Genomic DNA, 14568 nt, shown 5'->3' with positions numbered 1-14568 from the left:
CGCACCAAATAAAATGATAACTGAATATGATAATCTTATCTTTGAAGCACTTTCCTTGTCTTTTTAAAACGGTTTTCGCTAAATATTCGAGCAAGAAAGGCAACAATACAGTTAACAAAAAGACTCCACAGCATGGGAACAGTTTTAATACAGTTAAGAAGAACATATCTATTTTACATACTTAGTTACATTGTAATTATTTTTTTTGCATTGTACTTAATTACTTATTACTTGTCTTTTACTTGTGTCTTCTTTTATGTACAACCTTGTCAAAGCAATTTATTTTTTGTAACTACTCAGCTCGTTTAGTTTATTTCTATTCTGGGCAGTTTTTTGCCTATTTTAGTTAAATATTTAATTTGGCAAAATAAAATGGTTGTTGTTACATATCGAAACTTTAGTTCTCCAGCTGTTTTATCGCGACGAAAATAGATGCCTAGGAACTAGGCAAACCCCGCGAGAGAAAAATGAATTTGAAGTTCTCCGTATCTTAGTTAAAATGGACGTTTCAAATCAGTTCAAAACAAATCAACACGCGTTTTAAGTTTTTCTTGCGAGCTTTGACATTAAATTTCTCAAGAATTCTTTAGAATTTTAAAGCAGAGTCAGTTTATAGAGAAATGAACTACAGTAAGATGTTTCAAACAGTATACAAAATGTTAAGATACTATGGGTAGATTTTTGATAATTAACTTTTGCACTTAATATTTTCCGCCGGCCAGTCGGTCAGCTGTTAGGCCATCGGGCGGACTCTGGGAAAATATATTTCTCTTCGAATTCGTGCCAGAAATTCTGGTTTTCCGGTTTTTGTCACACATGCTTTAGTTGTAAGTGGAGGCTGAATCGCTCACAACAGAAGGGAATCGGGAATAATGAACTTCTTTCCAACACACCATTTTGGGAACTAGAATTTAAGGAAGAAGGAAAAAACCCAACAAAATTTACGTGTAGTACCCCACTATTTCACTATGATGGCGACTTACAAAGTAAAAAAATGCCTTGAGAGTTTATAAGAGCTGTACTCACCTATTGGTACCATAGTTAGCAGAAGGGACTATGTTGGTACTTAATTTCGCGATTTTCGCGAGACGGTCTTTCGCGGGATTTTATTTTCGCGATTTCAATAGGCAAATATGAAAAAGGGTATTAAATTTCGAGATTCAAGCGTTCTCAACTTCATTTTACTTTTTAAAAGTCTGAACTTTTTAAAATTTCAAGATTAACTGTAACAAGCAAAAAGTAGTTTTTAACATTAACTTTTAAGGTAAACTGGAACAAGCAAAACGCATACCGTATTTTCTCGATTAAACGCCGGACCCCGAATAAACGCCGGGTCTCTAAGGTAGAGTGGTAAGTAAGCCTTTTAGGCATTTATTTGAGGTGTAATATTCTTTAGTAATGATGGCAAGATACATTCATTTTATCGTGTATAAATAAAAGCTATTATTATTATTATTATTATTATTATTATTATTATTATTATTATTATTATTCATGTCACAAATGATGATTAAAAACCCTTTTTTACTAAACATTTTGCTCAAATAAACTGCACCATTCAAATAAACGCGGGATCCACGAAGCCAAGTTTGAAATAAACGCCGGGGGCGTTTAATTGAGAAAATACGGTATTTGAAATTAATTTTTTAACATATTAAGTTTATTACATCTCTAAACATTATCTGATCAGTGCAAGTCAGATCTTACATGTTATTCATTTTTTTAGTGATTTGAGTTTTCATTATGTAAATTAAATTTCGCGATGATTTTTATTCGCGGGTCTTTAATTTCGCGATTTTTTTTACAATCGCGGAAAACGCGAAATTAAAGACCCGGGAACCAATTCTTGGTTTTCATGTTACGTCATAAAATTCTGAAATCAAAATTCACTAGGCCTGCTAAATTTTCGTTGTCATTAGGCGAAAGATAAACTAAAAATATATATTTTTGTAAATTTCCAGATCGATAGTGTCATTCGTTTTTAAAACAGAGCATTTTGAATATTTGAGTTCTCCGTCGTATGTGACATCAAGCCGTGACAAAGCTGTTTTGTTTGAAAAAAGGCCTTTCCTATCCATTTTGTGCAGAATGAACATTTCAGATATAATAAGTGGTGTTTATGTGAAAGTGTACTAGCTCTTAAGCCAAGGATGACCGCTGTTGTAAACAGAATTGAGTTCCAGATGGTTTCTCTGACATCACGGCGGCCATTACTGTGTCCCTCAGCAGGACACAGTGATGGCGGCTCCATACTAAGCTTTATAAATTTGCGTGGAAAGGTTCGGAAAATAACTCGCGAACGGTACACCGCACAGACCTGAAACTTGGAGAAATTGTTTATCTATTTATCATCTATAATATTTGAAATTCATAGCTTCTGTAGTTGAATGGTTTCGAATTTATTTTTTGATTGCGTGACAGTGAAAACCAGCAAAGGTACTTTTCGCAATGCTGCGGGACAAGTTGCTACGTGACGATTCAATCGCAACTTGCAAAGCAATTTTGTTTAAATAAGCCAGTAAGAATTTGTCCTTTTATCGCAGGAGATTTTGAAGAAGATAATTCCTCCAGCTGATACTTTGCAAGTTGCAACGGTTTTCTTTAGTCGTCATCGTTGCGTCGCAAGTTCTAGAACTAACACTGTGGACAATGACAAGACACAAATTTATATCAACAACGACCCTCTATCTGACTACCGTAAAATTCCGGTTTTAATCCCTGGGCTTATATACAACTTCATAAAAGTTTTTGGGTGGGCTTATAAGTGGAGGGGCTTATATCCGGAAGGGCTTATAAGCGGAATAAAATAAAAACGTTCCGAAACGGGCCACGGGAGTGTTGATCGAAATACGTTTTTTAGTTAAAAACGCATACCAGTAATAAAGCAACATTTAGCCCTGTTCAGTACTGTCATCCGGCAGAGGGGGGCTTATATCCGGGGGGGGGGCTTATAATCGGATGTATTTTTTTTGTTTCCAGGTAGATGGGCCTATAACCGGGGGAGCTTATAAGTGGGGGGGGGGGGGGGCTTATAACCGGAATTTTACGGTATGTAATCGCTTATACAAACACGGCGATTCGTTTCTTATCTACTTGGTGATCTATTCTTGTCCCCCTATAACCAAGCTTGTCGTAATGCAGCGCGACATTACCGTCCGAGTCAACATAATAGAGTAGTCTGCATTAGGTCAAAATCCAATATCGCCGAGCTTATTCCGTTTTCCGGTGCGACAAGGATTATTTCAACTCCCACCCAATCCCCCCTTCCACCCGCACGGATTAGGTGCTAGTCAATCGGACTCATTCATGATCCTGGGTGTAGAGGCATCGCCCAAGAACACAACGCAATGACCCGACCAGGCACCCCCGAACGCTTGATCTTGAGTCCAGGGCGCTTCCCATAAGTCTCCAAGTCGACTGTAACACGGAGTTAAACGCAAAAAGAAGAAATGATCTCAAACTACACAACACGGTTATAGTCACACTTACAGTCAAATAATTTTATTATGTCTCCTACAAAACAATAACAGTCAAATAATTTTATTATTTTCCATTTTCCCTATAAAACAATAACAGTAAAATAACTTTGTTATTTCCCATTTTCCGGCCCTATAAAATACAGTCAAATAATTTTAAATTATCCATTTCCCATCTTTCCTATAAAATACTTACATTCAAATAATTTTTAAATTATTCATTTCCCATTTTTCCAATAAAATCTTTTATACGTACAAGTCAACACGTTTATACTGTCAGTCATAAAAAATAACATTGTTGGATCCAAGTTTTAAGTTTAGGGACCATTCATTATTTATGTCAGGGGGTGGGCTGGCAAGACTCATCATATACAAAACCAAAACATGTTGACCCCCTTCCAAACAAAAGAAAAACATAATGACCCCCCCCCCCCCCAAACAGGAACTAGCCTACTAACAACCAGTGTTTATTTTGTTTCAAAATAGCCATCGTAGCAGGCTCGCATCCAGAAACAAACTAGTGACGAAAACACTAGTGCAGGAGAAAGTGACAGTGAGGAGGACATCGTTCTTGTGCACCACAGTAGTCAGTGTCCTCAAAGAGTGAAACCAATACGGAGGAAACTCCCCTGGTGCCAGTTATATTCCGCCAAACATGATCTGGACAACATTGCAACATCATTTTCACGAAATCAAGACTGTTTTTTTTATTGACATTAACACTGTAATACACAAGATCATAATTGAATAGAAGTGTTAATAAGAAAACAGATAGCCCACCTCTTTGTCTGCAACATTTGAAGGTGACCCCCCCCCCTCAGGACATCCAGGATTTTTCATGACCCCCCCTCAATTCTTGCCGGCCCACCCCCTGGCATAAATAATGAATGCTCCCTTACCGTTATACAGTGTACAACAAGACCGTATGGGTCAAAGCAAAGGGCGGCTACACGCGCTAAGTACTACAGGTAATGAACAATTAAATTATGGGCTCCAGATTCCTTTGAGGTGATAACTGATGCAGCAGCAGACAGGAAAATGTCTAAGATTATTAGCTGTAAGCTCACAAAAAAATCATTTTCATTTATAACGGCTAATAAATTGATAAAAAATATATTTTTTTAATCTCTATAAAATTTTCCTCAGATTTCTACTATGTAAAGTCATCTAATACACCATCATGATATTATATATTATTACTATATATTACACATGCAACCCTCCATTTTTCAAACAGATTTGACTTTTCTTTACTGAATGAGTACAAAATATCAACTACTTTCCTCTGATTTCTACTACTTAAAACCATCTAAAGTCGTTATAACTTTTTTTTTCACTGGATGAGTACAAAAGAACAGTTCTTCTGCCTTGTTTGAAGAAGGTTCCTCAGGTCTCTTCAACTGGCTGTGTATCCAGGTCAAGCCGACGGTACTGGCTCTTATAGACAAGAAGTAAAGGAACACAAACTGCAATGCCACCAACACTGACCCAGTTCATCCACTGGACGTCAGCCATAGGAAACATAAAGGCTGTGTCAAACACAAATATCACCAAGTTACCCAGGATAAGTGCCATGCCAACTGATGTCCCCTCCCCTACTGGGAAGACACACTCCATAATCATCTCAAACACAAGTGGAATGGTACCATTGAATAACAGTCCACTGCAGATGATAGAAGCAAATAAGAGTCCTTGGGAGAAGGGTAAGATTTTTGAACAGGTCAGTGTGAAGATCAGCTGCATTATTACAGTTCCAATGAACAGACCCACTAGGATTTGCTTGGTCCACCGTTTCACAACATCTGCTGACCTGCAAAGAGAGGTAACGTGTTACAAACGTACAGTGATGAAATAAATATAATAAATCAACACAAGTAAGCCTGAGAAAACAGCTATTTTTTTTTTCCTGGCCTCCATAATGTCACATATTAATAATATTTAACCCTTTCAGCTTAAAGGCAAATGCATGGTCTTTTAATTTATAAAGCAGATGTCATGATGAGTGTAATTATTTTTCATAAATCACATCAACAAATAACAAGGTCACTTTTTTGAAAGAAATAGATTTAAAACATAAAAAAGAATATTGTTACTTCCATATATAGTGTAGTAGTTTTAAAAGGACTGCATTTGAGTCTAGTGGCGGCAGGCCCATCAGGTCGGAGTGTTTTATGACCATCACTCACCATGACATAGCATTATATATTTTATTTGCACAACAACATTTTCACACATAGCCCTCCACTAGCAAGCCCTTGCCCCAGCCCCCCTCCTGCTCTAGATATCAAAATCATCCCCCCCCCCCAAAAAAAAAAAAAAAAAAAAAAGAGGCCATTAGAAGTTTGGATGGGAAGGGGGATGGAGAGTTCAAAGGCAGGTGATTTTAAGACAAGTATGAAGCTTAAACTGAAATATCCAGAGGGATTGAGGAGGGGGGGGGGGGGACTAACTTACATAAAATTGAATTTTGTGTTTATCCAGAAGTACCGGTATCTGAATTTTTCCTTTTATTTTTTTGGCCCCTTTCTGTTATTTCCAACAAAAACATAACAAAATAAATCAATTATTTTGGTATTAAATTATATTTTTTATTAAAACAATTAAACAAGCAGCAGTACTAGTAAAGCTGCAAGGTACATGTATTCATTTTTTTATATTTGTTACTTTCATACATATTGTGTTGTTCCAAAAATATCCATACCCCTCCCATGGATGATATTTTTGGTTTAAACCCCCCCCCCCCAACCCCTTTAAAATTCCTTTAAAATGTTAGCCTTCAGACTCCCCCCACCCCCTCGGAATTTCCAATGACCTTCCATGGGGTGGGTATGAATATTTTTTGGAACTGCACATTCCAAAAATTTAAGCCAAGTTTTTATTATTTAGTTATTTACCTTCCAATAATTATCCCTGAAATAATCCCAGCTAAGCTTCCACCGGTTCCCAGCCATCCTGAAATCTTTTCACTGATATTAAATGGTTGAACAGCAAGATCCAGAACTGATGTCCAGCCAAAGTAAATACCAAATGATGCAGCAAAAACAAATACAAGCAACCAGTAGGATCCATTGCTTATAAGCATTTTAATACCTTCTACGTAGCCAATTTCAGTTGTTTTTCTTTGTAACGCTGCTTTACTCGGAGGAAGAGGTGGTTTTGCTGGAAAGTAAACAGCGACACACAAGAACAGAAATGCCGCTATTCCTGTCTGCAAATAAAAGTAGTCCATAAGTCTGACTTCAATGTGCCGGATATCCTCAGTCAGATTGAGCTTGTCGTTCTCAGAGTTATCAAATGTCCTGGGTATCATTGATGGTCCAATAAAGAAAGCCAATGCCGCACCGAAGTTGGCAGCCAGTGCTCCAATAGCTGTGGCAGTTGTTCGTTCATTTGGAGGAAACCAGGTGCTTGACACTAGAGGGGGAGCTCCATTTGCTATGAAGCTCGGTAACATGGCTATAAGATGGCCAATGTAAATAAAAACAGTTCTCAATGTGATGTCACTGAAAGGAATGACTTGAACTGCTTTGCCAGCAAGTAACATTACAGATGTCACAAGAACTGATGTTCTTAGTCCTGCAAGAAAAGTAGTATATTTGAGAAATAGCACTCTCTGATTGGCTTAAAATTACGATATTCAAACTTCTGCCGCATGTACATATACAAAATGTAGGTAACTTTCTTTCAACTTGGGTTGATGAGACTGATTAGGCCTCTAGCAAGATTATGTTGGTTATGCTATAAGTGTTGACCAGTGCATTTAGTTTTCCTACGTTAATCATAGTTTGTTATTTCTAGTATCTGTTGAGATTGAACAAACAAGCAGTGGCTTGGCTGACTTATGTGCCCAATTTAACCACTGAGATGTGTGCCAGTGGCGTGTGTACTGGAGGGAAAATGTAAGCATGTCCACATTTTGGGCCTGTAACAAAACATTGTCCCCTGAGGCCATGATCATTCTGGTCTGTGCCAGGTATTGGTACCTCTGGACTAATCTGAAAGTCCACCACTAGACATCCGAATCTGATTGGTTGTTGAAAAGTTTATCCTTTTACCACAGTCTTTTAAAGGCACATGGGCACATCAAAACAGAACAGTTTTGGATTAGCCCGGGGCTGTTGAGTTTCTCGACTGCTGGTCAAGGGGAACGCAGGCTCTCTGAACGGGATTGGCCTGTAATCTGCTACAATAGGTTACGAGAAGGCGAGTAACTATCACTTTTCCAACTTGCAAACCAATTTCTCACCAGCTTGACAACTGCACTGAACTATATTCATATTTTATTAGAAAATGTAATATCATACATTTTGCAAATGTGGGAAAGAACTGAAGTGCAAAAAGGAATGTCTTTCATTTTCTCACCGAATTCTCTCAATTTTTTCATCCTGGCCCACAAAACACGATTGTCTGCAGTCCTCGTGCATAAACAATTCTTAATAATTTATCTAGTTAAAAAAACAAAGGAAACCATTTACCGTGACCGAGCTTTGAATACACACGGATTGAGAGCACTCGAGACAGACTAGACAGTGTTTCATAATATAATTTACGTTATTAATTGCAAACCACCTAGCTCTAAGTTCGTCAAAAATAACTTAACCATAAGCTTAAGCTTACTTTCGTGTTCGGAAAATGCGAGGATAATCGAATATACCTCGACAAGGTCTCCCAATTTTTCACGCAAAGATCTAATCGAAGGGTGGCAAACTACTTGGCACTTCATGAACGGATTATCACACCACTAAAATAAATCCGACGAGAGTTAAATTCCAAAAAAAAAATAATACCTTTTGTATCCATCAGCCAGGTCGAAGGGAAAGCACCCAAGATAGGACCAATTGCTCCAAACGAAGACAACAGCAAAACTGTCCACCGTTCCCAGCCAAATACAAGCCGGCAAGGTCGCTGGATAGGACCCCAGGTATTCCACATGAAGTTGGACACGATTGAAGTGAGTGTGAAAACGAATAGAACATACCATCGCCGTTTGTAAACTTTACACTGCCTTGTATTTGAACATGACAATTCTGTATTTCCTTCAGCCGGTGATTCGCAATTAGTGGGAGTTGTGTCTCGCTGTAAAAGACTGCTCTCTTCGTCCTCCTCCATCCGATCTCAATCACGAACTGAACCGATGACTTTCAGTTCACCCTGGGGACGGACACAGGCGTTATCAGCTGGAGATCACATGCAAAGTTGAGCAATTTTTGTCTGTTTTCATCCGTTGCTCGACCGTGTGTCTTCCTTGACCGTGACGTGAGTTGTTCTGTGGTATCAGTTGTAAGTAACACCGCTGACCAGAGAGCCTGCAGTCACTCTCATATAAAGGCAAACACACAGACCGTTTCGGAGTTTTAGGTACGGTATAAAACGCTCTTCAGAACGCCGGCTAGCCTGAATACTGACGGCTGAAAAAAGGACCTATCAATGAAACCCTGACGGAACAAAATCAAATTTAGCGCGGGCTCAAGAAGGGCCGTAGCTAGACTTTCAGCATAGGCAAGGCAAAATCTTTCTAGGGGAGGTCTGGGGCATATCCCCAGAGCTCCCCAGATCATTTTGAAGTCAAAAAGCTCTAAAACGCGTTTTAAAACATTTTTCAAACGTAGTTTCTTGAGAAAATTCAGTCTTCTTCGGCTGGGATTAATTTTACCAACTAAACGTATTTTGTTTTAAATTTTAGGTTAAAATCTAGACGAGGCAAGTGCCTCGTCTTGTCTTGGCTCAAGACCAGGTATACGGATCAAATTTGTATTGAACGAAAAAAAAATCATCCGTTTTCATATTTTTTTATTTGGACGAATACCTGTGCGCTTTTTTTTAGCCTCTACGATCCGATATGAAGTGTTTTATTTGCACAATACATATTCGTTACATCCGTTATCCTTATTTCATCTTTATTTTTCTCGTTTGTTGGTAGCCATTCTACGTACGTTTATTGAGGGAGGGAGGGGGAGGGGGATTAAAAGTTCGCGGATCGACGGTTTTGGCCTTAAAAGCGAACGGATTGTGGATTTTTGCGGTGCACTGAGAGGATTTGCGGATTAGCTAAGAATTTTGGCCCGGATTCCGGACTTTTTGTAAGGAAGTTCGGATCGTGGATACTAAACCGGATCACTTTGGTCGGTCTTCCTCGGTATTGGGACACCTAAGAAACGTCTATAGCGTCGCTCCGCATAGCTTGCAGTTGGGTCAACTGTCAATTGAACGAGTGGTAATTTACAAAATCCCGGTAAAATTAGCTCACAACCGTATATATACCTCGCGACTTGTAATGCTCATTTCACGACTAGCTCTGCTGGATTTGTTTTGTAGTTCATATCTCTTAGGTATTCTGGCACGCACCCAACCTCGTTCCTAGGGAAAGAGAGGAACCTAAACACGAGGCAGGCAACAACTGATGAAAAAATCTGTACTCAGAGACCCAATATTAGTTTCAAATAGAAACCCAAACGTTTTACAAACACAAAATTCCTCCTGGTGTAATTAGCCATCCCATCATAATTAGCCTAACAAAAAAGTACTTATTTTGCAACTTGAAAGTATCTAATAACTTATTGAAAGTGTGCGTGTCTTGTTGGCCGTGTAAGTCACAAAATGATACTAGAATTTGTCTGATCCCGCCCTCCCCCCCCCCCCTCCCGGTGGGGAAGGCGGTCTAGAATAGGGTAGCATTTGCCGGGAAACTGATCAGTGGTATAACGAAATAAGCTCTGAATAGGAATGGAAACTCGGAAGAGAAAGAGGCTTTCCGGAAACATAAATAATCGATAAATAAAATCATCGCGACAACGTTGTTAACAGATGGTTTCTCATTGAAAACGTAAACAGTTATAGAGCTCTAAAAAGACCGAGTCTGGTATACGGGGTATGGATTTTTGATGTGTAGTCTAGCTATAGTATAGGGTTGCAAAATCAGCTGAATGATATGGTCTAGTATAGAGCACACCCCCACCCAAAAATATACAGAGTGCCTACCCCGGGGACTCCCACTACATTTCTGACAGTGATCGACTCATCTGGTTCTTTTATTTTCAACCCGGACTGGGTGGGTGATCAGGTGGAAGATTACTGTAAACTTCTCCTGGTTGTCTCAAATGAAAAGTAAATAACAACTGAATTTATAATCGATTATTACATTATTAACAAACTTATTACATTGATTCAAAAAAGTAAAATCGCGGGTTTTTTTACTATACAACTCGAATTTATAAACTGCTATAAATACGGTGAACTATTTACGTAAACGAACTTTTTATATTAAGCTAAATTCTTTTCTTGTAGAAAGCCTTCCCAATTGCGTTGAGCTCTTTCTCGTATTGCATATTTTCCTCTGTTAACAATTTTCTAAGCTGCGCACGGCGAACCTGTAGAAGGAATAAAAGAATTTTCAATAAATTTAAAACCGAGCAAGAAAGCAAGAGGGTAAGAAAACGAACGAACGTACGTACGTACGGTACGAACGAACGAACGAACGAACATTCCCACGAACGAACGAACGAACAAACGAACGAACGAACGAACGAACGAACGTACATACGGTACGAACAAACGAACGAACGAACAAACGAACTAACGAACAAACGAACGAACGAACGAACGAACGAACGAACGAACGAACGAACGAACGAAAGAACGAACGAAAGAACGAACGAACGAACGGTACGTACGGTGCGTACGTGCAAGCTTTCTGCGATTACTTCAGTATAGATTTTGACGTACATTTTTTCACCAAAGTAAAGGTTGTTTCTTTTTATGGTTTTACGAATGCATCCCTAGAAAAACACTCTAACTAAACCTCTTGCAGGAACAGTTTCTACCCGGTCGTGTCATATATAAAATGTTTAAGCAACTCTGCGGTCTCTAAGAAATGTTGTTCTGGCTAGATATTTTTTATTTAAAATCACGGTCAATTGCAAATCATCAGACCCATCAGCTAATAACTAATAACAAAGTATAATACTTATTTACATTTGAGTGTACATTATCTAACAGTGTGCACCCATACCTTTATGAATTCCTCGTTTGCCGTCTTAAGTTCATTCTCTACTATCTCGTTTTCTCTTCGTTGTAGCCGCTTTTCACTGTCCTGCAAGAAATAAAAGCCCGAGACGTAAATTGTATGAACCAGATACATAAACACACGGACTGTGAATTTTACCCCTTCCGGGCGGAGCCTACCCGTATAGGCCGTTTCCCCCCCCCCCCCCCCCCGGGAAATCTTGTTTCCTAGTACCTTAATCTTACTTTTTTTGGCGGTTACTAATTTTCGCAATTTTCGCGATTTAAAAATAATCGCGAAATTTAATACGCGCGAAAAAAACATTGCGCGAAAATTAATACCATATTATACTTTATATCAAAACAGTAAAAAATTTAAATGTTTGGAACTGCAACTATTTATCCTTGAAAATATATTTCCGTCTTGTTTTCGACTAGCACCCTTCTTCTGGTAATTGTTTTCTTCAGCTTGAAAATCGGCCAAAACCTCTAGTATAATCACCAAAGTTTCTGTTTGCCGAGACTCCTTGTAGTTACATTGAACAAGACCTTTGTATATGTCTAGTAGTTACCTAGTCTTTGGCGACTGAGCCATAAAACACTGACAAAATCGCAAAATTTAATAATGTACACTTTTGCTCTAATTTTTCTTGCAATCGCGAAAATTAATACTCGCGAAATTCGGCTCTCGAAATTTCGCGAAATTAAGTACGCGCGAAAATTAGTAAGAATAAGGTAAGCTTGCGTAGCAGGCGCTCAAGTCATACATCAGTAGGACAAGATTTTATCTAGGCAATGCTCCATCTAGCGCCCTACGCAGAAAATGAAATTCAAATTTCGACAAATTGATTTATTGACAAGTGTTTCAGCGAACAAGTGAATTAGCTGGCATTCGAGACAAGCTCGTAAAATTAAAGCGAAAATTAAGGGCCGAGCAACGATGAGAAGGAAAAAACGGCTATTAAGTTATAATTATGTTGGGCCGGGTAACGGCATTTTGATCATGAATCGTTATACATTACTTTTATTTTTTCTCAAATTATTTGCTAACTTTGTGAACATATATATGTGAGGCTATCAACGAGGCTCTAATTGCGAACACATATTACAGTAAAAAGGGTTAATTTAAGGCTTACCTCTTCAAGACTACTGAACCATCGCGCTCTCTCTAACTCGCTTGCAACTCTAAAGGGAAAAAAATGGAGAAAAAATGTTAATACAAGTTATTATGTTTTTTAGTAAAACGATTAGTTACAAAAGTTTAACCAATTGAAAATAATGATCACCAGCGCCTGAAATAGAGTTAAAGAGTTAAGGAATGGAAACAAAATTCAACAAATCACGATAATAACAACAACAACAACAACTGCAACAACAACAACGCAACAACTGAACACTGATGAATCCAACAGCGAATGGGGTCGATACCCAAATCATATTTCACCGAAAATCTAACGTTTTATCCAATTCAAGACTTTCACGGTAAACAAACAAAAAACTGCATACAACATTCACTCGAGCTCGCGGCTCGCGACCATTGAGCAGATTACGTCGTTAACAAGAAAAAAGAAATTATATCTTGACACAGACATCGCACGTTATGTGAAAATAAAAATGGCTACCAACCGAATTCTTTAAGTTCAAAGATGATCAGAAAAAAAGTGAACTTTCTTCGCATATGCGTAAAAATTGTAACTAGTCAAATTGATCATGCCGTGATGCTTTATACAAAAGCACCATATTTCGATGCAATGAAAAATGAACTCACGTGTTCTCCACCTCTGTTCTGTACGCAATCTTTTCATCCGTCTGTGAAAGAGTAAAAGGTGTCTAATTAATAAGTTGTTTATTCGTAGTTTACAGTTTGTTTGTAGCTGAAATGACTGCACATATATTTTTTTCACCACTTCAAAACAGTACAGTATCTACAGTAAAGTATCATGCCTCGCCGGCAAAAAAGTACTTATTTGGAATCTCATCAAGAGTGTCGACAAATTAAAGTGCTAGACAATTAATACTGTCATCAGATTTAGAGAATACACAATTTAGCGTGTTTTCATGCATGGTGATTGAATAAGTGTAAAACTCCGTTAGAATGTGTTTAATGTTTAATTAGCTCGCAATTTCACATTTATCTCACCTCAATCCTCGATTTCTGAAGCGCGAGAGCTTTTCGAAGTGTTTTTGTGTTCGGGTTGTACACCTCATACCTGTAACTCGTTGCAAACAGTCTATCGTCCGACATTTTGTACGAAAAAAAACCTTGGCGTAGTACTTCGTTTGGTTACTTTGATATAAATGTAAAACGTTTACTGAAAAGCACTCAGTGGGGTGTTGCCATGGCGAAATGTATACTCAAGCACTTAATTTGCGTTGTTATGCAAACAAGTGGTTTTACGGCTCAGTTGACAAAGATAATAAACGCTAAAGTGTTATTGTAATTCCAAGGGCTAATTGAGTGTACTAAACAAATATTTCAGCAAACAATAAGACTCTGAGGTCAAGTAATTAATTTCATTTTTAACCGTTTAATATTCGCTTGTGCTTTCTTCACTACTGTCGTTATCAAACGTTTCAAGTGCTGCTGTGGATCGAAAGAAATAACAAAAATTCTTAGCTTCTTAATGAAGGAAAGGAATATTATAGCTTAACTTCTCGTCTCAGTTAGATTTTCTTTTCTAAAACTCACACGGACTGGTACTTTTATCGACGCGATGGGATCAAAAATTCTTCCGATTTGTGCCGGTAAATGGAGATGTATCAAGTTGTTAAATTAAATACAACAAACTGCAAACACTCTGAAGTGGAGGAGATTAAAAGAACGCAAGCTCTTAATTTTTAAGCGAAAAAGCGAAGGAACCCACTCCCCCCCCCAAAAAATTATAATACTTTTTTTTCAATACGGTTCCCCATGCCACTTTTTAACTCTGGGTCTGGACACAACAAGGCTACAACGCCGCCCATGTTAATTTCAAGAGCAGTTCCCAAGCGAAAGAGGGGGTGGGAAAATTGGCGGGGGGCACGGGCGCTTTACAATCTCCCGCTCTGCCTCCACCACAAGGCGTTTCTCCTTGGTCGTGCGCGCCTCTCG

General features: G+C 38.4%; 2 protein-coding genes across 2 annotated transcripts; both read right to left on the bottom strand.

The window, feature by feature from the left end:
- Positions 1-4358: 4358 nt before the first annotated feature.
- On the bottom strand, positions 4359-8731 carry LOC144660392 (solute carrier family 49 member 4 homolog). Its single transcript, XM_078521006.1, has 3 exons — positions 8264-8731; positions 6371-7052; positions 4359-5286 (listed from the first exon to the last, which is right to left on the bottom strand). Exons 1-3 carry the CDS (start codon positions 8583-8585, stop codon positions 4863-4865), a joined length of 1428 nt encoding a protein of 475 aa, XP_078377132.1. The 5' UTR covers positions 8586-8731; the 3' UTR covers positions 4359-4862.
- Positions 8732-10500: 1769 nt separating this feature from the next.
- Positions 10501-14399, bottom strand: LOC144660334 (cilia- and flagella-associated protein 141-like). Its single transcript, XM_078520942.1, has 5 exons — positions 13618-14399; positions 13246-13286; positions 12614-12662; positions 11485-11565; positions 10501-10843 (listed from the first exon to the last, which is right to left on the bottom strand). Exons 1-5 carry the CDS (start codon positions 13720-13722, stop codon positions 10742-10744), a joined length of 378 nt encoding a protein of 125 aa, XP_078377068.1. The 5' UTR covers positions 13723-14399; the 3' UTR covers positions 10501-10741.
- Between the last annotated feature and the right edge of the window lie 169 nt (positions 14400-14568).

The sequence above is a fragment of the Oculina patagonica genome, chromosome 7, assembly GCF_052425735.1.
Source record: "Oculina patagonica isolate OP01 chromosome 7, crgOcupat, whole genome shotgun sequence".
Classification (NCBI taxonomy): Eukaryota; Metazoa; Cnidaria; class Anthozoa; order Scleractinia; family Oculinidae; genus Oculina; species Oculina patagonica.
This window is presented reverse-complemented; position numbering and strand designations above follow the sequence as displayed.

Bases quoted from the DNA above. Each gene is read 5' to 3' on its own strand.
- LOC144660392 (XM_078521006.1), bottom strand. From the start codon at position 8,585: ATGGAGGAGGACGAAGAGAGCAGTCTTTTACAGCGAGACACAACTCCC. The intron at 7,053-8,263 runs GTATTATTTTTT...CTTTTCTTGCAG, and splicing joins CTGGCTGATGGATACAAAAG to GACTAAGAACATCAGTTCTT. The intron at 5,287-6,370 runs GTAAATAACTAA...CTCTCTTTGCAG, and splicing joins TCAGGGATAATTATTGGAAG to GTCAGCAGATGTTGTGAAAC.
- LOC144660334 (XM_078520942.1), bottom strand. From the start codon at position 13,722: ATGTCGGACGATAGACTGTTTGCAACGAGTTACAGGTATGAGGTGTAC. The intron at 13,287-13,617 runs GTGAGATAAATG...ACTCTTTCACAG, and splicing joins TTCAGAAATCGAGGATTGAG to ACGGATGAAAAGATTGCGTA. The intron at 12,663-13,245 runs GTGAGTTCATTT...TTTTCCCTTTAG, and splicing joins AGAACAGAGGTGGAGAACAC to AGTTGCAAGCGAGTTAGAGA.